The following is a 26,657-nucleotide window of genomic DNA, read 5'->3' as shown; positions in this document are numbered from 1 at the left end:
AATGGTAATAGTAACATACATATCGATAATTACCTTGAATGTAAATGGACTAAATGCCCCAACCAAAAGACACAGACTGGCAGAATGGATACAAAAATAAGACCCATATATACGCTGTCTATAAGAGACCCACTTCAGACCTAGCGACACATTCAGACTGAAAGTGAGGGGATGGAAAAAGATATTCCATGCAAATGGAAATCAAAAGAAACCTGGAGTAGCGATACTCATATCAGATAAAATAGACTTTAAAATAAAAAATGTTACAAGAGACAAGGAAGGACACTACATAAAGATCAAGGGATCCATCCAAGAAGAAGAGATAATTATAAATATATATGCACCCAATATAGGAGCACCTCAATACATAAGGCAAATGCCTACAACTATGAAAGAGGAAATCGACAGGAACACAATCATAGTGGGGGACTTTAACACTCCACTTACACCAATGGACAGATCATCCACACAGAAAATTAATAAGGAAACATAAGCTTTAAATGACACAATAAATCAGCTTGATTTAATAGATATCTATAGGACATTACATCCAAAAACAGCAGATTACACATTCTTCTCGAGTGCACATAGAACATTCTCCAGGATAGATCACATTTTGGGTCATAAATCAAGCCTTGGTAAATTCAAGAAAATTGAAATCGTATCAAGCATCTTTTCCAACCACAACGCTATGAGATTAGAAATCAGTTATAGGAAAAAAACTGTAAAAACCACAAACATTTGGAGGCTAAACAATATGCTACTAAATAACCAAGAGATTACTGAAGAAATCAAAGAGGAAATCAAAAAATACCTAGAGACAAATGACAATGAAAACACAATGATCCAAAACCTATGGGATGCAGCAAAGGCAGTTCTAAGAGGGAAGTTTATAGCGATACAATCCTATCTCAAGAAACAAGAAAAATCCCAAATAAACAATCTAACCTTACACCTAAAGGAACTAGAGAAAGAAGAGCAAACAAAACCCAAAGTTAGTAGATGGAGAGAAATCATAAAGATCAGAACAGAAATAAATGAAATAGAAACAAAGAAAACAATAGCAAAAATCAATAAAACTAAAAGCTGGTTCTTTGAGAAGATACATAAAATCGATAAACCTCTAGCAAGACTCATCAAGAAAAACAGGGAGAGGACTCAAATCAATAAAATTAGAAATGAAACAGGAGAAGTTACAACGGACACCGCAGAAATAAAAAGCACCATAAGAGATTACTACAAGCAACTATATGCCAATAAAATGGACAACCTAGAGGAAATGGACAGATTCTAAGAAAGGTATAACCTTCCAAGACTGAATCAGGAAGACACAGAAAATATGAACAGACCAATCTCAAGGAATGAAATTGAAACTGTGATGAAAAATCTCCCAACAAACAAAAGTCCAGGACCAGATGGATTCATAGGTGAATTTTATCAAACATTTAGAGAAGAGCTAACACCCATCCTTCTCAAACTCTTCCAAAACATTGCAGAGGAAGGAACACTCCCAAACTCATTTTATGAAGCTACCATCACCCTGATAGCAAAACCAGCAAAGATACTACAAAAAAAGAAAACTACAGACCAATATCACTGATGAATTTAGATGCAAAAATCCTCAACAAAATACTAGCCAACACAATCCAACAACACATTAGAAGGATCATACACCATGATCAAGTGAGGTTTATCCCTGGAATGCAAGGATTCTTTAATATACGCAAATCAATCAATGTGATACACCATATTAATAAGCTGAAGGATAAAAACCACATGATTATCTCAATAGATGCAGAAAAAGCTTTTGACAAAATTCAACATCCGTTTATGCTAAAAACTCCCCAGAAGGTGGGCATAGAGGGAACCTACCTCCACATAAGAAAGGCCATATATGACAAACCCACAGCAAACGTCATTCTCAATGGGGAAAAACTGGAAGCATTCCCTCTAAGATCAGGAATAAGACAAGGATGTCCACTCTCACCACTACTATTCAACATAGTTTTGGAAGTCCTTGCCACAGCACTCAGAGAAGAAAAAGAAATCAAAGGAATCCAAACTGGAAAAGAAGAAGTAAAATTGTCACTCTTTGCAGATGACATGATACTATACACAGAAAATCCTAAAGATGCCACCAGAAAACTACTTGAGCTAATCAACGAATTTGGTAACGCAGCAGGATACAAAATTAACACACAAATATCTCTTGCATTTCTATACACTAACAATGAAAGATCAGAAAGAGAAATTAAGGAAACAATCCCATTCACCATGGCAACAAAAAGAATCAAATACCTAGGAGTAAACCTAACCAAGGAGGTAAAAGACCTGTACTCAGAAAACTATAAGACACTCATGAAAGAAATCAAAGACAACACAAACAGATGGAGGGACATACCATGTTCTTGGATTGGAAGAATCAACATTGTGAAAATGACTATACTACTGAAAGCAATTTACAGATACAATGCAATCCCGATCAAATTACCAATGGCATTTTTCGCAGAACTAGAACAAGAAATTTTACGATTTGTATGGAAATGCAAAAGGCCCTGAATAGCCAAAGCAATCCTGAGAAGGAAAGACAGAGTTGGAGGAATCAGCCTTCCTGACCTCAGGCTATACTACAAGGCTACAGTGATCAAGACAGTATGGTACTGGCACAAAAAGAGAAATACAGATCAATGGAACAGGACAGAAAACCCAGAGATAAACTACGTCAACTGATGTATTACAAATGAGGCAAGGATATACAATGGGGAAAAGGCAGCCTCCTCAATAAGTGGTGCTGGGAAAACTGGACAGCCACATGTAAAAGAATGAAATTAGAACACTTCCTAACACCATACACAAAAATAAACTCCAAATGGATAAAAGATCTAAATGTAAGGCCAGACACTATAAAACTCCTAGAGGAAAACACAGAAGGAACACTCTTTGATGTAAATAACAGCAAGATCTTTTTTGATCCACCCCCTAGAATAATGGAAATAAAAACAAAAGTAAATAAGTGGGACCTAAGGAAACTTCAAAGCTTCTGCACAGCAAAGGAAACTATAAGCAAGACAAAAAGACAACCCTCAGAATGGGAGAAAATATTTGCAAACGAATCAACAGACAAAGGATTAATCTCCAAAATATATAAACAGTTCATCCAGCTCAACATCAAAAAAACAAACAACCCAATCAAAAAATGGGCAGAAGACGTAAATAGGCATTTCTCCAAAGAAGACATACAGATGGCCAAGAAGCACATGAAAAGCTGCTCAACATCACTCATTATTAGAGAAATGCAAATCACAACTACAATGAGGTATCACCTCACAACAGTTAGAATGGGCATCATCAGAAAATCGACAAACAATAAATGGAGGGGGTGTGGAGAAAAGGGAACGCTCTCGCACTGCTGGTGGGAATGTCAATTGATACTGCCACTATGGAGAACAGTATGGAGGTTCCTTGAAAAGCTAAAAATAGAGTTACCATATGACCTAGCAACCCTACTGCTGGGCATATACCCAGAGAACACCATAATTCAAAAAGACACATGCTCTCCAATGTTCATTGCAGCACTATTTACAATAGCCGGGACATGGAAGCAACCTAAATGTCCATCAACAGATGAATGGATAAAGAAGATGTGGTACATATACACAGTGAAATATTATTCAGCTGTAAAAAGCAACGAGGCTGGGACATTTGTAGAGACATGGATGGATGTAGAGACTGTCATACAGAGTGAAGTGAGTCAGAAAGAGAAAAACAAATATCGTATATTAACACATACATGTGGACTATAGAAAAATGGTACAAATCAACCCGTTTGCAAGGCAGAAACAGAAACACAGATGTAGAGAGCAAACATATGGAAACCAAGTGGGGAAAGCAGGGAGGGTTGGAGGGGAATGAATTGGGAGATTGGGATACGAAATTTTACACTCTAAATATATGCAGTTCAGTGTAAAAAAAAATAAAAATAAAAAATTCAAAAAAAAAAGAAATGCATATACTCTATATACAAAGACAACTTCAAAACACTAAAAAACATAGAAATTGACTTGAATAAATGGAACATACTCTTAGAGAGGAACATACTCTTAGAAAAATTTAAAGGTGTCAATTCCTTCTGAACTGTGAATGTAGAGATAATATTATTAACAACAACTATAGGACTCTTTTCAGTAAAGTTCACACCAAAACTTAAGTGTTAAGATCTTGCCAAGAAAATTCCAGAAAGAACATTAATGAGGGGATCTTGATTAAATTACTTGCAAAAAAAATAAATAAATAAATTACTTGTTTAATGTAACACAAATTACTTGCATAATATTATAGTATTGAAAACTGTTTGATACAAGCGCAGCAATAAGTAGATTAATGGAATACAAAGTCAGAAACAGACTCAGGTATAGATCAGAATTTGGTATATAATAAAGATGGCATTTCAAATCAGTTGGCTAAAGAAAAGTTTTCTTAATATATAACGTCCTTAACAAGCCAATGAGAAAAAGACCAACAAGCTGACAGAGAAACGGGCAAACCATACGGCGTCGCCCCTCCTACCACCATGACAGCCATGATCCAGCAGCCCCCTGAAACACTTTGGTTGTCGGTGCAGATGAGCTGTGGGCAAGCAGGCGCTCCCCATTTCCTGGGGCCCTTCCCGAGGCAATCTGGCAACATCAAATTTCAATGTCCTCTGTCTGACCTAGCAATTCTACTCTGATCAATTATCTTATAGGTACATTCAAGCATGTAAACAAATATGTACCTCCAGAATATTCTTTCCAATGTTGTTTCAAATCATGAAAGGCTGGAAACAATCTAAACATGTATAAGGAACTGGTCATATAAAACTGTGATACATATATACATCTATGTACATATATGGATAAAAATATTATGTAGGTAGAGCTACATATGATCTTCAAGATATACTATTAAGGAGACTTACTTTTCAAGTATTCTTCTTAGGCATTATTTTTTATTTTTTTAACCACGAGTATTTTTTTTCTCTTCTAAATGAAGTAAAAACTAAAAGTGAATTAAAAATAAAAATGAAGTAAAATTTAAAGTTTGGTAACTGAGACATTTTGTAGTGCTCTGGATGTCTCAATGTGAGATTTATTTCTGCATAACTGGATGGAATCAGCCAGAGCACATTCTTCAACCTATGATTTTCCTTCTTGGAGAAAAATTAAATAAATTAATCAGATAAACCCACAGGTTTATTTTACTGTCTTTTTTAGTGCACCTTCTAGACGTCATCAAAATGTGAAAGAACAGGGAAAAGATAAAGCATATAAAATAGTGGGCGCTGCTGTGTGTAATACACTGAGAAGCAAAACTCTCTTACGCTCTGTATGTGTGATTAAAATAGAGAAATAATTGAAGACATTTGTAGCATCAATTATTTTACTTTAGAGTTAACAATGTGCTTTTGACTCTTTTCTTGTTAACGGCAGCTTTTAAGAAAATATTTATACTTTTAAATAGAGATGCAAACTTGAACAAAGAATCAAATTAGTCAGATTATGGCAATTTTTAAGTATTTACAAAGTAAATATTACAACTAAATTACATGAACATAAGATTTTACTTATGCCATTTTGACGGCCTTAAAGAGCTGAAGAAGAGAGAAGTTACCTGAAGTTGATGGACAAATCCAGCATTAGGATTAATACAGAATCTTCTTTCTTGAACATAAGCAAATGCATCTCTGAAAGCAAAAAAAACAAAACTAAGGCAATAATATCTCATGAATTAACCTCAATTTTTCCAGAATTTATCTAAAATAGGAACTTACCTAACAATTTACCTAAAATAGAAAATCATAATCATACAGCTTGTACTACAGAGAGGTAGTGAATTGTAGTGGAAAAACCGACAGCACGGTCAGACTAAATATCACAATTTCTTTGCTTACCAGCTGTGTGTTCTAGGGGACACTTCTCAGCTTCTCTAAGCTTTATTTTTCTCATCTGTAAACTGGGGATTATAATAACTCTACCCTGGAGCACTATTGTAAAGACGGAAGATAAGTAGAACACATCGTGTATAGCCCCTGTCACACAGTACATGCTCAGATATTATTACTGGTTAAATGAGAAGTATATGGACCTCCTTGTGTTGTTGAGATAAAAGTGCCTAGAACAGTATCTGGCACATGGCAGAAACCCAATAAATGGAAGTTATTTTCACTATTATTATTACTGACACGGCATCAAACAATAAAGAGAATATATGAAACAAAATCTACCAAGCATTAATCTTTTCAATTAAATCAACCAAGCATTTGTATTCAAATAATATTTAAGAATTAACACTTTGACAAACTTTTCCATTATAATTTTAAGATAAAAAATACCAAACTAAAGCATATGAATGTCTACTATATGTCAGGCATGTGGATCCAACGCTGAACATAGCTCAAGTGGAGAGGGCAACGGGGAACACAGCATGAGAATGGAGAGGTTGATGGGGGCATGTCATGTGAAGCTTCCTTGGCCATGTTAAGAATTATTAAGGATTAGAAACCTTTGTGAGTGTTTCAGGGTAAGGTAATATATGATCAGATTTCTCTTTCGAAAAAAATCATTCTGACTGTGGTGTGGAGAACAGAATAGACTAGAGAAGGAAAGAAAACATGAGACCACTAAGAAGGTGACTACTGGAAGAGTCCAAGGGAAACGTGACTAGAGCTTGGATTAGGGAGATTAAATAATGATAAAGAGGAAGAGCCAGATTCAAGGGATGTTTTAGGACAAAAAACAGATAGGATTTGGTAATGGATCAGTTTGGGAGACGAGGAGTGAAAGAGAAGGAGGTATCAATGATTACAATAGATTTCTAACTTGTACAAGACACACTATGAAAGAAAATATTGTACACTGGTCAGCTTCTTTTGTTTGTTTTAGGGTGAAAAGCTCATCAGTCTATCTCTTTCTCTTGATTCTGTCTTTGCAATATGCTTGGAAAAGATGATTTTGGATAAGACAGACAATGAATTGTGAATAGACACTAAAACAATTCTTAGGTACTTTTTTATCCAACTATTGTTAAAGGAAAACATAATAAAGTAACCTTTTCAACAAAGCAAGCAATTACATCTTTGTCTAAGAGTTTTTAAACTCACATTAACCAAAACTCCCTAGTAGTAAGCAAGAAGTTGACCGTGGCTTATTCCAACTATAATTATCTTGGGTTTTTAAAATAACAACAGTTAGCACTAGCTCCATAAAATAACAAAATGTTAGCCTAAGTGGATCTATACAAGGTAGATAAACTACAAAGATGAGGAGCTAACCATGGGATTAAAGGGCCTGCCTAAATCAAACATGACTATGAACTTCAAACTCCCAAACTGTCTCCATTAAGTTTTATTTTAATGAGAATTTAAATTGTGGTTAGGTTTCAGAGTACTTTCTTACCTGTACTTCATTCCAAATGTTTCCATAATGTATGCAATAACAAAGGCAGCACTGAAGAGGGGGAAAGAATTTTAGAAAATAAAACAGAAAACACAATTCATTAATTAAATGCTAGAGAAAGAAAGATTATCTCTAACTTCATACCTCCTGGAGATGCCTGCATTCCCATGGACAAGAACTTTTCCTGAAAAACAAGAAATAGTTATTCTGATAGAAAGACACCTGATTCAGCAGCTAAAATATACTGACACTATGTATCATACCATAATAAAATAAATCTCTTCTTAAACATTTTATGTATTTTATACATACAACTTGGATACTTATTAATCTTCAAATCCTTGAATTCATTTATATTAACTGTGTGGAGATTACAATAGACTTTTAGGTTAAAGAGATTTAAAGCTGAGCCAGAATATAAAAACTAGTTCTGTACAGATATCTAAGAAAGCCTATTCAAAAGAAACAAGAAGTCAGGAAAATACAAATTTGGGAAGTCTATTATACATAGTTACAACTTTCATATTCTTCATTTAAGACAGATATGAACTAAAAAATTAACTATAATAAATAACTTCCTAAAAAATAAACATAAGCTGAGTCAAGGAAATATCATTTACCTCCACTTTGTAAGCTCCCATCAATAAATTCTTTAGTCTGAAGGCAAAAGACAACGTGTTATAATAAAACACGTGGAGTAACACAAGCACAAAATACATACATACATACAGTGAAACAAAATATGTTGAAAATAATGTCCTGCTACTTTATATGAGCAAAAATTACCTTAAGTCAAAAATCTCCAAAATGCTACAAACACAACTCTTAGAAGTTTAAATATTAGTTTGAATTTGAGAAATTCGATATGTGATTTCTCAAATATTTGGAGATCAAAAAAAAAAGGTTTTAAAAATAATAAATTTTCTTTAAAATATAATCCCACAATTTTCAGACATAGCAAAGTAGAAGTAGTATAGGAGAAAAACGTTTCATTAACTTTTAGAACCACGATTAAGAGGTCAAATCATAAATAAATTTTAAATGATATAAAAATATTGATACCTACCATGGGGAAAAAACGTATTATATTTTCAACTGGATTATCTGCAATATCCAAGACTAAATATCTGAAAACAAAATATTTTGTGATAAGCACACTTTCAGATAAAACTCTCTTCATGTATAAAAAATATGAAAATTTCTTGGCAACCATGAAAATAATGCAAAACAACTTTCAAAATATCATATTCCCAAGAACTGAGCCATAGATTTTATACTGCCTGAAAGCATAGCATTTAAAGCCTTAAATAACACATTAACATTTCTCCGATATCTTAGTATAAAAAAAAAAATCTATCTGCTTAAAATAGAAAAATCACAAGTAGGAAGAAAACTTCCTCTAGATCAGAGTGGACCTAGAAAATAAAGACAAAAATTGCCTGTTTTCCTTATTGTCATTCTTCTATTTCTACCAACTTCCCTAGGACTATAAGATTTTTCTCTGGAAAAGCTGTTTGAACTAAACTTCAGTAGAGCAAGAAGCAATCAAAAGACCTCCTGTCCTGGAATTTCACACCTTGAAAAACATTTAAAAGAAGTCATTTTAATATACTAGCCTTACTTTGTGAAAAACTTCCATTTCTGGAAAGTCCCTGGTGATTCAGTGGTTAGGACTCGGCGCTTTCAAGTGTCAGGGCCCAGGGTTTGATCCCTGGTCGGGGAACCAAGATCCCACAAGCCATGCAGTGTGGCCCAAGAAACCCCCAAAAAACCAAAAACTAAAGCCAAAACAAAACACAAAACTTCCATTTCTAACTTATCCAAGACCACTTGTCTATTAACACCTTAGTTAAGTAATTAAGTTATAAAATTAAAATTTAAAGTCAATACTGCTTTCTTTAATGATCATTTTGGTGGTAGCAACTTCAACAAATTCAGGGCTTATCACAGAGAAGCTGTACCCAGGACATTTTGGCACTAAAAACAAAAATTCTACACAAATTAGAAAGGTACAGTATGGCATTTTAAAACATGACCTCTTCACTGTCTTTAATACACACACGTCTATATGTGAGTACGCATGATACACACATGCAATGGGAAAAGTTTAGAAGGAAATACACCAAAATGATACAGTTAAATTCCTCTGGGTTGTGGAATTATGGATGACTTTTAAAATATTTTTCTTGGTGTCATTCTGTATTTTCTGAAATATCTATAAAGAACAAGTATTTCTTTTGCAATCAGAAAAATTCAATCTATTTTATTTTATATTACAGATACTCCCTTTTTAAAACCAGTTTTCATTAACTGAAAAATCTGTACACACAGTAAAAAATTGTAACAGTATAAAGATACCTGCAATGAAAACCAGGTCTCTTTACCATTCCAGACCCTAAACTTCCCTTCTCAGAAGTAACTACTGTCAACTTTCCAGTATGTCCATCCAGAAATCTTCTAAGCATATACAAGAATGCATGCCTAATGTACCGCAGTATTTTTAACCACTTTGAGAGTACACACATGGCTCTGCACCTTGCTGTTTCCACTTAATAAACCTTAAAGATTAGTCCACATCCGCACACAAAGAAACATTTCATTCTTTTTCATGGTCGCAGCAGTCTGTAACTGGGGACTCACATGGCATATTTTAGAGTATCTTATACTGATGGACATTCAGTTTGCTTTCATTTTTACAAACAACAAAGCAGAACATTAAACTATTTTTAACATACATGCTTTTATACAAATACTTCTAGAATGACATCCAAAGAAGAGCTAATAGTAGCTGCCTCCTAAGTAGAGATAAAATAGGTAGCTGGGTTTAGGGGAGAAAAGAGACATTTTCCTTATATACCTTTTTGACACTCTGGCCTCTGTATCAGGTACAATATACACCTTATTTTAATAATGAAGCTATAATAAAGAACATTAAAAACCATCAGATGCTCAACCTCATCATTTTAAGATAAATGAGAAAGGCAAATTAAAACTACGCAAGACACCATTTTTACTCCAGGAGATTGGGGAAAATTTTAAATGTTTTATCATTCTGTCTTAGAGAGATACCAAGGTAAGAGTCACTCTCACTCACTTCACAGTGGGAATGTAAACGGACACCACTCACTGGAGGGCAACATGTAGCATCTGTTAAAATTTGAACGCTCACACTCTTTAATCCAGTGATTCCACTTCTACACATTTATTCTACTGATATATTCACATATGAATTAAATGACATATACAGGGATCCTCACTACGTTAGCAAAAGTATGGAAACAATCTAAACGTCCAACAACAGGAGATGGGCTGAATAAATTTTAGTCGAGTAATACAACGGATTACCGTGCAACTCAAAAAGAATAATGTGGGAGGTTCCCTGGTGGACGTGTGGTTAGGATTCTGAGCTTTCACTGGTCGGGGAACTGAGACCCTGCAAGCTGCATGGCACAGCAAAAAAAAAAAAAAAGAAAGAAAGAATGCAGCTAAGTAATAATATGAAGCAATCTCCAAAATACATCATGTTTTCAAAAAGCTAACTTGATCTGTAAGAATATGTTTATATATATAACATAACTCTGGAAAGATACTCAAACAGAAGTAATCTGTAGGGAGGGGAACTGAGTACCTGGGGGGCAGGAACAGGGAAACCTACTTTCCAGCATGCATTCTTCTGAACACTTAGAACTCCACATTATGTGCATGAACTACTTATTTAAAATATTTTAAAGGAAGTTTACTCTTTAAATTATGTACTGTATGAGCCATCTTTATAAAACATGTATCTAGAAGGAAAGTCTGACATAACAAAATCAACTTGAAATAAAAATTACATTACATGCTTGCTACTCTTAACATTTTTATAAATTACAGCAACAATTCTTACCTAAATAATTGTTGAAAGTTGGGTTTAATAAAGTTTGCTTCAATATTTTGTCTTATACATATTATATGAGTTATTCCATGTTTCTGTAGGATAGGTAGCTATAAAAAAAAAAGGGAGAGAAATATCGTTTAAAATACAAAAACATCACCTTACTGTAACACAGATGTTTGAAAATACACAGGACTCATCTTTAGAATATAGCCACAGCTGAGATTTAAGTACAGGGGATCAAAGCTAATTTCATAATAATATACCTGAAGTGCTCAGCAAAGTATTTCAATGGTTCAAGATTAATACACCACATGTCCTCAAAAGGCCAACAGGATTATTCTACATCTATAATTTTACACCTCGATATGACCTTAAAGATAATTTATTTGGAAACAATACCATACCTTCATTACATACTTTATTGTACCCTTTGACTTTTGTATCATGTGTAACATACTTTATTACTTATTTATAATTTACATTTATATACTCTTCATTATTTACTTATAATACTACACTGTGGTTAAAGGCATGCGCTTTGGAGTCATGAGAGCCCAAGCTCTAGATCCCAGTCTGCTCATTACCTGAGCATCGTGGCTCAATTTTCTCACACGAAAATGAGGAAAACACCACCTATTCACCAAGTAGTTGTGAGAATTACAGAAGATAATATGTTTGGCATACTGCCTGGGACACATGGCAAGTGTTTTTAGTAAATGGTAATTATATACAGTGACTACGATTTTTGTTTTTTAGAGAAGACTGCTATGACATAAACAGTTGTTCAACATCACTGACCCAGTTAATAACAGTACTGGAGCCCAAATCTCCAGACTGCTTCCTGCCTCTCCCAGTACACTTTTTCTACCATAAGCCAGAATTAATTTATACAATTCACAAAATCTAATTAACATTTTAGGGTTTAAAAATTCTCCTAAAGTTAAAACTGGAAACTCCAAAGGATATTATATTCTGTGATACTTTTGTCTCTATATTTAAAGCAATTTAACATGACAACTCTAAAAACTATCAAATTTTTATTTGTGACTATAGGTTTCAGTGAAACTTACAAGTGACATGTTATTTTAAGAGTTAGAATATAAAATTCCATGAGAATAAGGACTTTGTTCTCTGATTCATCCTAAGTGTGTGTAAAACAGTGCCTGGAACACAGTAGTTGTTAAATAATCATATGTTTAAGAAATGAATGAACAAATTATGAAGAATCAGAATTAATAATCTTGAGTTTTCTATTTTCAGATTATAATCCTATATATTTAATTCCCTTTCTGTATTAAAGAGTCCAGAACAGCAATACTAATAATTCATGAAAAAGGTTGAAACATAACTTCTATTTGTTATAGACCAAATGTTTGTGTCTCCCTAAAATTCCTCTGTTGAAGCCCTAACCTCCAAGGCAGTGGTATTACTTGATGGGGCTTAGGGAGGGAATCAGACACAGGTGAGGCTATGAGGGTGGAGCACCCGTGATGGAATCAGCGCCCGTATAACAACAGGAAGAGACATTAGAGCTTTGTCTCTGCCATGTGAGGATATAGCAAGGAGGAAGCAAACCATGAAGAGGTCCCTCACTAAAACCTAACTGTGCTGGCACCCTCATCTCAAACTTCCAGTCTCCAGAACTGTGAGAAACAAATGCCGGTTGTTGAAGCCATCCAGTCTATGGTACTTTATTACAGCAGCCTAAGATAAGAAAATGTGGTTTTTAAATGTTAATTTTTGTAGCAAAGTTTCCTATGTCTGGCATAGATTAGAGTTCAATTATCTTTGTATTTTCTGAGTACATCCTGAGAAAAGGGAAAGGAGGTAAACATTTGGTAGGATTAATAATAAATCAGGGACTTCCCTGGAGGTCCAGTGGTTAAGACCTCACCTTCCAATGCAGGTGTGTGGGTTTGATCCCTTTTTGGGAGCTAAGATCCCACATGCCTCATGGTCAAAAAACGAAAACATAAAACAGAAGCAATTTTGTAACAAATTCAATAACGACTTAAAAAAAGAAAATTGGTCCATATGAAAAAAAAATCTTAAAAAAAAAATTCATGTTCCATATTCACATTTAAGGAAGTTCCAAAGTGAATTCAATATTCATTCCTTTGTTTATGATTGATCTATGATGTGAAGTTTTCACATCTATGCTACTAATGTGAGAAACTACAAGAAGACATATATAATTAGGGATAAAAACCTGTTTTAACAAGCTTGGAAGGCATATTAGATTACTAAGTAGAAACAAACCTTAAGATAGAACCCAAAAGTAACAGAACACAAAATAATTTTTACTTTTCAACAGACTTTCATTTATACAAAGCAAATTATGCAGAAAAATTTGCAAAAACTACATTAGAAAAAGAAATAGTTCACTACTTACAAAGAGCCTAAATATGTCCCTTTTATTAAAACTGTATTTGAATGTAATAAAAGACAGGCTAAACTAAATGAGTTTATTAGAACACCTTATTCCCTAAGGTTTCTTTATCTCCGTTATTCCTTTGTTATATTTTTGAATAATGATATGAAAAGAAACACGAGCTATACTATAATGACTCACAGTGGGAAATCATCAAATTTTGCCATAGAAGCTTTACTTCAGTCTAATGAAATCAGGGGGAAGAGGTTTGAGACGACAGATCTGTAAACAAATACTTATAAATTAATGTGACAAAGAGTATAATAGGTGTATTTATAAAGCACAGAGAGAATACAAGAAGCAAATAGTCCAAAATCATCCTGAAGGCCAGTATTTGTGAGTATTACATTATTTGGCAATAACTTTACTTTTAAAAAGTAAGTTTCAGTTAATTCTGTAGTTATGCACCAGCTACATCCTTCCCTTAGTATTTATTTACGTACATACTTTTACCACCTTCCGCCCCTCCAGCTTAGCTGCAGGCCATCAAGATGACTAGGGTTACTCAGACATGCCTCAATAGTCAAAAAGCCTTCCAGTTCCAAAAGGAATGACATTAACTTTAAAAAACTTCCAATCACCTAAAATTCAAAATTCATAAATACAGCAAATTATTCCATAAAAGTTTTAAATTCTATAGGTTTTATAAAACCTACTGCAGGTAAGTATCATACATAAGAATACTGGCTTCTAAATATTTGTGATACAATGTTTCACATTATAATTCAAGGAGAATTAAATTAGCATTGTCTAATTCATAGGGCTGCAACCTCTAGGAAGTGACAACACTGCTACATGTATTTGAATGAGATATACCCTTTTAACTGTGTAGCTGAAGAAATACATTTCACTTTAGCTACACAGGACATCTAGACATACAGTACAACACTTTACAACCTGGAGCACCCAGACCTCTAAAGTCTGGAAAAAGAGAAAGAGGATTCGAGTCACTTCAACTGAAACATGTGGGTGTGTATGAGTGCGTTCATACACTCTCGTGTGCACACACTCTCTCTCACCCTTTAACTAAAACGTTAAAAACTGATGTGACAAAGAATATAATAGGTATATTATTTTGGGATTTAATTCTCACTCACATTTTTCAGAAACTATGATGAGCAATTACAGATGTGCAATATCTTAGAGGGTAAATAAATTATTAGAGGTCAGTTTTGGGTAAGTCTTTTAACATAAGGGAAAAAAATACAAAAACTCATTTGTGATTTGTAGTTAAACATGAGAATCACTGGTCCAGTAAAATTTGGAAAGTAGGTACTCTAGAGTGACAATTACTGTTAATACGCAGTATCAGTGGACCCTTCCTCAAATAAAACTCTTTCTACTAAAAAAATTTACTCCAAATAGTTGGTTAATAAGGTCTCTTGATGAATCTTATCTCAAGTTCTTACCTTGCTCTTCATGGCGGAAGAATATGGGCCTAGAAACAATCCGGGCAAAATTTCCTAGAAAAAGAATCAAGCTATTTACCGTCAGTGACTCAAATCTACACAAAACGCACCACAGCAGTGGGTTCATGCAGTGTTCTCATAGCTTTCATAATAACTGCTAAGAAGCCTGTCATTTAGGGGGTTATCTTCTAGCCACACTGAGCAATGATTCGGAAGAGAAATGCAGATGTGCTTTATATAATCAAATGATACATTTAAAGTTTAAATACAGTTCTGAAAAGTCAGGTATTTGAACTTCCACAGTGCTTTTTATAAGCAGTTTGGGTAGAATTAGTATATTGTATTGTTGTCTTCTAGATTACTAAAACACCTCTAATTTTACTTTTATTCACTGCTAAAGTCTACAAACAAGACAGGTATAAAGAAAATCATCCCTTTGGAATTACTCAAAACCCTACTCAGTCAAAACAAAAGTAGTACAAGATAAAACAAGATTACAACTGTTACCTATGCAAAGTATTACTGCACAGTTTTAAAAAAAGACTTGACTATTGACAGAGTGTCAGCAATTTAGGTAAATAACTTCTGAATGGTGAATTAAAATTTACTCTATGTGGATTCAATACAGGAAGCTCTCAGCGGTGCTGGGTCATGCCCTATACACTAGCATGACTTTGCAGTTCAGCTCTATGGGACATGGGAATTATTTGTGTACAGGTCTGACTTCTGCTAACAGCTTCTTGTGGGCAGAAACTAAATTTTACTCAAATTTACATTCCCCATAGCATCAAGTAAAATGACCCATGCGTAATCACATATTTTTAAAAAGTGAATTTTCACTAAGAGAGAAAGGAAACAGGTTTTTAGAAGTCAAGGGATTCCTGAGAAGGGGAGACATTGCTTGATCTTTGGAGTAGCAAAGTTGAAATGCAAAACAAAAAAGTACTGCTGTGTGGGTTAGCTATCACCAATTCATTCATTCCATACGGTGAGTATTCAACTCAATCTTCTGGAGAACTTCACTAGGAAAGTTGATTGGAAATCAGAAACAAAGATGAACAATTAGTCAAAAGGGCGATCTGCTGTACAGTCAACTCTCTTGAGTTTATCTAAACTAGACAAACAGAAAGTAAACTGCTTTCAGAAATTATACAAATATTGTACCCAATTTTTCAGATGAAGAAAAACAGGTGACTCATTAAGCACATACGTATATTACCATGTCCATGGTTCTAAGAAAGAAATTTCATCTCCCATCCTTTTAAGAGCCACGATTAACTTTAAATATGTTAATATTTAAAATACTCAGTGATGAACCTACAGATCATGAGTCAACAGGACTCAAATCCTTTGTGAAATTAGGTTAAATTATTTAATAATGACAGTAACAGTAATACAGGTTGGCTAGAATAAATGGTAATGTTGTCATACCTGCATCTCTCGTCTCATAGGGTAGGTCCACTCCTTAAAAATGGAAGGAAAACATAAGAAAAGTAAATAACATCATGAAAAATGCCACCCAGTTAAACATTAAAGATGTGATACACAAGTGTATGGATTTTTAAAAAATACATTATTCTTAAAAGAATAGTCTATAAAAACAGCAGATTCAATTGGCTTCACAAACACCTGAAAATTTAAGTGACAAGAAACAATGAGTAAGGTAATTCTTTAAATAATTGGGCTCTCAAAATTATTATTATGTTACTCCATAATGGATCGAATAGCTCAATAATTATAAGAATAGGTATTCCAGAAGTTTCTCCCAAAAATGATGCTCTAAATCAGAGATGTCAAATAGACTTTTTGTCATTCACGCCAACTCTAATCAACTGGCAGTAGATACCTGAAACCCTGTGTGGAGAAAGACTAAAGGAAGAAGAGTGCTGCGATCAATGAGCAATACCTGCAGTGGATTAAAGAACAGAATGTGAGAGGTATTTACTTGCCATTCTTGATCTAAACTGCCAGAAGCTTATCAAACAGACTTTCCCATATTTTCCTTGGACTTAAGATTCTGCCTAAATCAAATCCCTTTAAAGATACACGTCACAAAAGTACAGAGTTCATTCTTGGAATGCAGACCAAGAGAAAGAAGTTGGAAAATAATGCAAAATGCCAATGCAAAATGGCAAAGGCAGAAAATATTTTAAAAGTTAGAAAAAGAGCAATTACAATGAATTGAAATGAACAATCAAATATAGTACAGGGACTTCCCTGGTGGTCCAGCAGGTAAGACTCTGCGCTCCCAATACAGGGGGCCCGGGTTTGATCCCTGGTCAAGGAACTAGATTTCGCATGCATGCCGCAACCAAGAGTCTGCCTGCCACAACTAAGAGTCCACATGCCACAACAAAGAGCCCATATGCTGCAACTAAGACCTGGTGCAGCCAAAGAAATAAACAAATATCAAAAAAACCAAACAAATATAGCACAGATAGTCCTCATTTGCAAATGGACTACATCCCAAAAGTTTCTAGCTTGGTTGCTTAAAACTCAGAAATATAAATAGTAATTAGGTTTCTAAAGTTAAAACTGCAGGGAATTCCTAGGTGGCACAGTGGGTAACAATCCCCCTGCCAACGCAGGGGACATGGGTTCGAGCCCGCCCCAGGAAGATACCACATGCCACGGAGCAACTAAGCCCGTGCACCACAACTATTGAGCCTGCGCTCTAGAGCCCGTGAGCCACAACTATTGAGCCCATGTGCCGCAACTACTGAAGCCCACGTGCCTAGAGTCTGTGCTCTGCAACAAGAAAGGCCACCACAATGAGAAGCCCACACACCACAATGAAGAGTAGCCTCCCACTTGTCACAACTAGAGAAAGCCCATGTGCAGCAACGAAGACCCAACACAGCCAATAAAATAAATAAATAAATAAATTTTAAAAACTGCAAAACGTTTCTTTTTTAAAAAGAACCTTTTATTTTGAAATAATTTTAGAATTACAGAACAGTTGAAAAAACAGTGCAAAGAAGTCCCTTCACCCTCCATTCAGATTCCCCAAGCCAGAAAAGTACCTTTTTTTCTTAAAATAAATTTATTTATTTGTTGGCTGTGTTGATCTTCGTTGCTACACGCAGGCTTTCTCTAGTTGCTGTGAGCGGGGGCTACTCTTCGTTTTGGTGCCTGGGCTCCTCACTGCTGTGGCTTCTCTTGTTGTGGAGCACGCGCTCTAGGCGCGTGGGCTTCAGTAGTTGTGGCACACGGGCTCAACAGTTGTGGCTCACGGGCTCTAGAGTGCAGGCTCAACAGTTGTGGCGCACGGGTTTAGTAGCTCCGCGGCATGTGGGATCTTCCTGGAGCAGGGCTCGAACCCATGTCCCCTGCATTGGCAGGTGGATTCTTAACCACTGCACCACCTAGGAGGCCCCAGAAAAGTACTTTTAACACATAAGGTAAAAATGTTATACCTCTCTAATGGAAAGAGAGAATAGTACTCCTACAATGAAAGTCAGCAATTTTTTTAAAATAGAGAAACAAAATACATCTTCTGTTTTTAATCTTGAAAACTGGTCTCAGCAGTGGACTTATAAACCCTGAGAAACCATCTATGAAATGACAGTTAAAATACATTTTTAAAAGTATCTTTAAATGCACAGCTGAACCAAGTAGTGAGGGAAATCCCCAGATAGACACACACCCATAAACACAAGAAAGCACAAACCCAGGAAGGGTAGTAAGCACTGAAACAGAGCATCCTGAGAAGATCTGCTGGTCTTTTCGTGGCCTTATATGTCTTTCTGTTCTTTTACAATGGAGGTATAAAAGAACTTATAATGAGGTGCTAAAATGCCCAAATCTGAAGGCTGAGCTCAATTAATTTGTACAAACATACATGCACACATAATCACCACTCAGATGAAGATTTCCATCATCCCTCTTCTCAGTCAATATTTCCTCTTTTCCGAGGCAACCACTGACTTCTATCACTACAGAGTTTAGTTTAGTCTGTTCTGAAACTTCATGTAAGTGGAATCATACAGCAGTGCTATTTTATGTCTGGTTTATCTCACCGAACCTAATGTCTGTGAGATGCATCCATGTTGCTGTGTGTCAGTAGTCTGCTCCTTTTTACTGCTGTGCAGCATACTGCTGTATAAATACTCTACAATGTACTCGTTCTCCCGTTGGTGGAGATTTAAGTAGCTTCCAGGTTTTGGCAGTTATGAATAAAGGTGCTATGAAAACTCTTTCATATGCTCTTTGGTGGACAAATGCATTTATTTCTCCTGGATACGTACGTGGCAATGGAATGACTACATCACAGAGTAGGCCTATATTTGGCTTTCCCAGACGATGTCAGAAGTTTTCCAAGAGCGATTTACACCCCCACCGACAACGTACGGGAGTTCTAGTTGTTCCACATCCTCACCATAGCCTTCATTTCAAACGGCACTGCACATGAGACAAAGCCTAGGACCTGCTCAAAGTGCGGAGTCATATCAAGACCCAAGAGCTGGGGCCCCAAAGGGCAACACCCTCAGTGAAAGAGAAACTGGCGGGAGTGGGGGCTCACTTCACCCCCACAGAAGGGAGTCCTCTTGCCTTTTCTAGCTTTGGTTCTGAGCAGGTGGTGGTGGTAGTGGTGGGGTGGGTCTTCCTAACCAATCTGTGTTTCATTCAGGTTTGGCATTAGAATTCATTTATCTTTGTGAGGCCAGGTGAAAATTTAACGTCAAGTGGTCCTGGGTAAATAGTGTCCCTGGGTTCCTGAGAGAAGCAAATGCATTTTCTCTCTGGAGGAACACACCCTAAACCTAGATCAGACACAATTCAAACGTGTAAGTTCCAATTAATTCCCAATAAAAAATTATTGAAAAAAAAAGAGGAAATAAGCCACCATGAAAAGCGATACAACCGAATCACATCCACAAAGACCTCACATATTAATTACAACAATGAAAAATACAACACACAATATATTTAAAGAAATGAGTACCATAAGTCTGACCAAAAATTAAGAAACTAATTTTTAAAAGAGCCAAAAGGAATATGTAGAACTGAAAAAGTACAACTGAAATGAAAAGTCAATGGGCTAAACAGAAGTAAGGACATAGTTAAAGAGAGAATTTGTGCACTGGAAAACACAATTAATGAAATGAACTAAATTCAGAGTTGGAAAGTATGAGCAGTTAATAGACATATAAGATAGAATTAAATGGTCTAACATCCATAGAATCTAAGTTCCAGAAGGAAGGGTGAGAAAATAAAGGAGAGATACTACACAAGATATTAATGAGAATTTTCCAAAACTAGTTAAAGATACCTCAGAAATATGCAGCCCGGTAAATCCCAAGCAGGATAAGGGAAAGAAATGCACAGGTAAATTAAACAGTGAAACAGCAATACAGCAAACACAGAAAGAATTTCTTTTTTCAGACTAAAAGCAAATAGAAGAATGGAAAAGAAGACAGGACAGAAGACCTACATATATGCAGTCAATTAATTTTCCTGAAGACATTAAGTCAATTCAATGGAGAAAGAAAAGTCTTTCAACAAGTGGTGCTGGAATAAGTGGACAAGCACAAAGCAAAAACAACTTAGTAAATTTGATTTCATGAAAATTAAAAACTTCTGCTCAATGAAATACACGAAGAAAATGAAAGATCAAGCCGCAAACTGAAAGAAAATATTTGTAATACATATATCCAACAAAAGACTTGTATCCAAAATACAAAAGTACACACCAACAATAAAGTGAAAACCTAATTTTTAAAATGGGCAAAGAAGTGAACAGGCATCTCATTATGGAAGATCTAATTGGCCAACGTCACATGAAAAAGTGCTCAACATCATTAGCCATTAGGGAAATTCAAATTAAAAACACAAGATACCACTGCATGCCCACAATGATTCAAGTTAAAAAGTGACAACACCAACTGTTAGTGATGATGTGGAGCAACTGGGACTGAGTATAGACTGAAATGTTAATACACCTACCCTATTCACCTAGCAATCCCACTAATAAGATTTAGCAGGGAGAAATGAAAACATGGGTCCACAAAAAGACTGGTACAAGGATCCTCAAAGAAGCTTTATTCATCATAACCCCAAACAACCCAATGTCCACCCGCGGGATGCTCATACAACCAAACAGCACTCAGTAACAAGAGTCAACTACTCACAAACACAATATAGATGAATTCCACAGATACTATGTTCAGTGAAAGAAGCCAAAAGCAAAACAGTCCACTTTGCATGATTCCATTTCTATGAAGTTCAAGAACAGACAAAACTGAACTATGGTTATAAAAACTGTCATATTCGTTGCCGAATGTGGGGTGGGGTAGGGGTTGCCTGGAAATGAATATGAGATAACCTTCTACGTTGGGAGAAATGGTCTCCATATATCTTGATAGAAGCAGTAGTTACATGGTGTCTATATTTAACAAAACTCACTGAATTTTACACTTAATACTGTGCATTATACTCTATGTAAATTTTATCTCTGTTAAAAAAAGGGAGAGCATCCAGACAAAAAAAGACAAGATTATATACAAAGGAAAGACAATTCGACTGACCCTGACTTCTCAACTACAAGAATGGCAAGCCAGAAGACAGAAAAATAATACATTCAAAGTGGTGAAACAAATGTTAGTCTAGAATATATATTGAGAAAATCATCTTTCAAGAACAAGCGTGAAATAAAAGACAATTCCATGCAAACAAACAAACAAAAACAAACAAAAGAGAGTTTACTACCAGCAGACTTTTATTAAAGGAACTTCTAAAAGATGTTTTTTGAAGAGAAGGTACTATTGTCTCTATTTTACATTTCTATTCTAGGCACAGAGAGCCTACATAACCTGACTTCAAATTCAAGTAGTCTGACTCGAGTCCATTCTCCTAATCACTACACTATACAGGTCTCTCAATGTAAGAAGGGACTATATGGAAAACATATAGTTGCATTTAAACAAATACTGACTACACAAAATAATAATAATGATTAATTTATAGAGATTAATAGAAGAAATATAAACTTTACAAGCCAGTAGAGGGGGAAATCAATCAAACTGTACAAACTGAATGTTTACCTGCTTTTTTAACTTACCAGTATGTTATAACCTTTTTATACAGAAAAATTTTTAAGGAAGTTAGGTCAAAGACTCTTGTCATTGTAGTCACAGAGCACACTGCCGGCCACATGCCAGGCATCGAGGTGATCGACGGCACCAGATTCTATGGATGTTACTTCTTTTTCTTTTCTTTCTTTCTTTCTTTTTTCTTTTCTTTTAAAGATTCTCTAGTAGTCTAACAGTCAGCCTTATCTTCCTAAAAAAACTCATCAGGGTTGTGAGAAAGAAGAAAGCAATTCAAGAAATGTGTACTTTTGAGTTCACCTAAGATGAAATCTCTACATTACTGTGTGATGAAAGAAGAAAAACAGAGGAACATATATAGGGAAATGGACATATATTCCAGGGAACACTACCCAATATGCCAGATGGCACTTAAAGCCACAGGATGAACATGTGCTTCTTTCTGGTGTATCAATTTTATCAGAAGTTTGTTTTTTTCCTGGAGAAAAAAATATTTTCACTAATTTAAAACATTTATATTAAAACAAACATGAACATATGGAAGAGGATGCAAAATTCACATGAATTTTTAAGTGAAACAAGAGGCTTCCAATAAATTTTGAGCTTCTCATAAGGTTGTATTCAATAGAACATGTATGCTGTATTTATAGAACAGAGATTACAGGAGTAAAAAGCAAGCTGTACAGAAGAGAATGAAAATTACTCTTCACAGGACAGACAAGCACGCAGCCTACTTCAGCAGGCATGACTTGCTGTAAGAAGCACGGATCCTCTGAAACCTAGAAAGCTTTTTCTCACAGAAAACTTCACGTGGCACATTTCCTGGTGCTATCATCGGATCCTGATCTTGGGAGTCTACCCTCTATGTTTATCTAGCCCTGATGACTACCTACGTAACAAATCAACCCTGCCTTGTCTACCAATTCTGCATTTAGTGGACTAGATCAAGATTCTGAAAGTCATTCATGCTTACCGTCTTGCTCTACCAGACACGTATCTGTCTGAACACGTCTCTAATAACCAAGTCTTGCATGTATCACACTCAATCTTAATCTCAGCCTGCCCACATGGTTTCTAAAATCCATCACTTTAGAGATGGTCGTATTAATGGGGCAGACTCCCATTATAACTGCCAATGATCTATTTTGAGTTACTAGTATAGTTAATCAGTAAAATCAATTTCCCAAACTTCGATGATTAGCAAAGCAGTCCAACTATATTTCTCAAACCAAAGCAAGCCAGCTAAGCTAAAAATATCCTCAACTGTTAAATACACCATGCTTCTGATAGAAATTCAAAAGTGAAAATCCTTCAATCATCACTATGCGCTAGAAGGTACCACTGAATAAAACATCTTTCAGGCTCTCTTCTTCCTTCTCAAGCAAATGCAGTTACATTATATATAAAATCACATTTAGGGGACAGAAAACATGCTATAAAAATGTTCAAAGACCAATAAACAAGTAAATAAATGCACCAAAGGCTATAGGCTGACATTAATTCTTATCACCAGATGCATCAGGCTGGCTGAAACACATAACTTTTAGAAATACTAAGAGGATTTTTTTTTTAAATATAGGTTGGGGGAGTTTAGAAAAAACAAAAACAAAACATCAGAATACTATACCTGAGCTGGGACACGTCACAAAACAGAATCAGAAAAGAAAATAAAACATTATTTTTGAATTATAAAACCAACAGCCCTGTGTAACTAATTTGTTTAAAAACTGTTACTGTAAGCTGCTTTTTTTATTCACATGTAAAAATACTACTGTAATCTTGCCACAAGACTCTACTATCAAAACCAATCAAGATTCTTTCACTAATTCATCAACCTTACGATATATATCAGACACTGTGAAATGAAAGAAATAGTGGCAAACAAGACAGGAATTTACTGGTGACTAAGCGCCCTTAAGAAACTTTCAGGCTATCATGGAAAACAGAGACCGACCAAAATTGTACGTATGATACCTGTTACAAAGGTAGGTATGAAAGTAAAAGTACCAAGTGCTACAGAGGTTTATAAACCTGGGGGATTGAACTAGTCTGGAGAATGGGAGAGGAGACAGGACGAATTGACAAAATCAGGGAAGTGAGATCTAACCCAAGAGCAAGTAGTTAATTAGGAGAGGGCAAAAGGAATGCTGGCAGTCATGGCAGGGTAAAATAGTAACCTAAAGGTTCTGAGGCAGGGGGACAAAACTGAAGCATTCCAGAAACTAAGAGAAGACGACTATGGACAGGGCACACAGAGAATGGAGCAAGGGGAAGAGTAGCTCCTAATGAGATTAGAGAGGCATGTGATGCCAGTTCACACAGGACTGTGCAGATGACAAGTTAAGGGTTTGAACTTCATCCTCAAAACAATGGGAAATCACAGCAGTTTTAAAGGAATGACAATCTTCTTGCAAACTGATCTGAACAGCTAAATTTTTGCTAGGAGCTATCCTGTAAAGAGTGCTCTGACCAGTATTTCCAGAAACTTGGACGTAATCTTCTCACAGAAGTGACAGGATTATCATAGCCAGATCACATCAATCATTAAGAGTCGTTACTGAAGTCTCTGTACTTGAATTTCTTTTTTATTTAAGCAAGATTTGGACTGTGCCTGTTAGTGCTTCCTGTGTGGAAGGAACTATGCTGACTGCTCACCATAACCATGTAAGACTATTTGCTGCTTTACAAATCTCACTGGAAATTAGAAAATCAACCTTCTGTTTTATTAGTCAGTTTATCATGAGTAATTATATGCCCTATTCAATGGTTATTTATAATTCTGCGTGCCCAGAGAGCATTCTGCATCTTCTGTGAAATACTCCTACGGTTTATGGTGGGAGGGCTAGCAATGATAAACTCCGCTCCCCTAGCCCAGAAAGTGAGTATCTGACCTAGACTGGACCCCTCACTGTATTCACCCCTTCCTGGCTCTCTTGACTGATCCAAAGGATGGGCATGTGACCTAAACTGGGCCAATCCTCTAGATGTGAAACACTGAAGCTTAGAGAAAGGCACTTTTATTCCTCAGTGTGCATGCTGTAAGGGTGTGACCCTCAAGCAACTGATGGCCAAACTGCATAACTGTGAAGAAGGCCAAGAAAAAGAACACCCTGACAGAAAGTAGAGAGAAGCACTAACGAAAGGCAGCGGCAGTTTTGATGCATTGTAATACAGTCCAGTCAAGTGCCTGGGACCAGCTGCACTCCCAACTTTCTGGATTTAGTTACTTCTTTTCTTTTTTGCTTAAGCTCCTCTGGTTTTTGTCACTTGTAACAGAGAGATAACAAACATCCAATGCCATGAAATAAGCGATGAACAGGCTTTCAGTAGATAATATGTACATCCTTTTACACTAGGTTTCAGCATTACTTTTGTCCGACACAGGAAAGAAGTAAGCTATATCCCTCATAAGATTTTATAATCTTTGCAAGGATAAGCTATGTTATTTACACAATAAAAGATTAAATGCAAAGTCTGTAAACACTGTAAACTAGAATTATTCAGATTAGAACAGGGAAGAAGAGAGGTGTATTAAGACTGAGGAGACCAAGGTTCTCACTAGTGTCTTGTGCTAGGTCTATCATTTATTCTTAGAAAGCTACATTTTTTTCACCTTAAAAGTGGGAATGGCTCTGCATTATTTCTAATATTGCTTCCAGTGCTGAAATTACGGAATCATTGTGAGGATGTAAAAGCATACTCCTCATTCACATTAGTCCGTACAAAACAAAGAAAAAAGTGTGAATTCATTTTTAACCTAACGTAAATTCTACTTTTTTTCCTATTTAAGAGTCTACTCTTCGAACATGACATTCTCAAGGATTATCAGCAGCAGCAAAAGATCCCCCCTCCAGTAAAAAATGTGAACCACAAATGAAGGCATTCCACAGAGTGAACATCTGGTATAAACGGAATGATCTCTTAAAAACAGAAATTTTAGGTTTCTTTCTCTTCGGATCCCACTAAAGCACCACTGAATATCCTTGTCCTGTTAGTAATTTAGTCTTCGCAAAAACCCGAATTGAGACGTCTGCAATACCACACAGTTCTCTACACCGGCAACAAGAACGCAATGCAGACGTCAGGGACGGGAGACCTGAGACGGGGTGAAACGGAACTCGAGTCACTTCGAGTCGGGAGAAGACGCGGTGAAGACTTCTCCTCCCCACCCTGCCCCCCGCCCGAGGGCACGTTTTCCGAGTGGCACGAGCCGGCGCTGGGACCCTCTCCTCGGCTGGTCCCGGCTCGCCTGCAAGCGCCAACCGCCACCCCCGGACGCCCCAGCCACCCACGACTCGCGGCAACTTCCCGCCGCCGCACGTCCGCGCCCGGCCGCACCCCTCCCGCGCGCGCGGGGCCCCGGCGGGCCGGCCCTCGGCGGAGACGCGCGGCGGCGGGGCCCGCTCCCCGCCCGCGCGGGCGCAGGGCCCGCTTCCGCCCGCTCGGCGGCTCGGCGGG

General features: G+C 36.3%; 1 protein-coding gene across 7 annotated transcripts in view; it reads right to left on the bottom strand.

The window, feature by feature from the left end:
- STYX (serine/threonine/tyrosine interacting protein) overlaps nt 1-26,657 on the bottom strand; it is a 39,526-nt gene that overhangs the window by 11,953 nt on the left and 916 nt on the right. For 2 of the 7 annotated variants that reach the window (XM_057723931.1, XM_057723928.1), the window contains exons 2-9: nt 16,582-16,614; nt 15,151-15,204; nt 11,320-11,417; nt 8,500-8,560; nt 8,054-8,090; nt 7,578-7,617; nt 7,434-7,484; nt 5,650-5,722 (exon numbers count right to left, since the gene is read on the bottom strand). In XM_057723931.1, coding sequence (XP_057579914.1) covers nt 5,650-5,722; nt 7,434-7,484; nt 7,578-7,617; nt 8,054-8,090; nt 8,500-8,560; nt 11,320-11,417; nt 15,151-15,204; nt 16,582-16,599 — 432 coding nt within the window. In that variant the 5' untranslated portion in view covers nt 16,600-16,614. Of the gene's footprint in view, nt 1-5,649; nt 5,723-7,433; nt 7,485-7,577; nt 7,618-8,053; nt 8,091-8,499; nt 8,561-11,319; nt 11,418-13,204; nt 14,323-15,150; nt 15,205-16,581; nt 16,615-22,210; nt 26,296-26,657 lie in introns of all 7 variants that reach the window. The other 5 variants (XM_057723932.1, XM_057723933.1, XM_057723930.1 and 2 more) reach the window with 5 other exon arrangements.

This window comes from Hippopotamus amphibius, chromosome 2, assembly GCF_030028045.1.
Source record: "Hippopotamus amphibius kiboko isolate mHipAmp2 chromosome 2, mHipAmp2.hap2, whole genome shotgun sequence".
Classification (NCBI taxonomy): domain Eukaryota; kingdom Metazoa; phylum Chordata; class Mammalia; order Artiodactyla; family Hippopotamidae; genus Hippopotamus; species Hippopotamus amphibius.
This window is presented reverse-complemented; position numbering and strand designations above follow the sequence as displayed.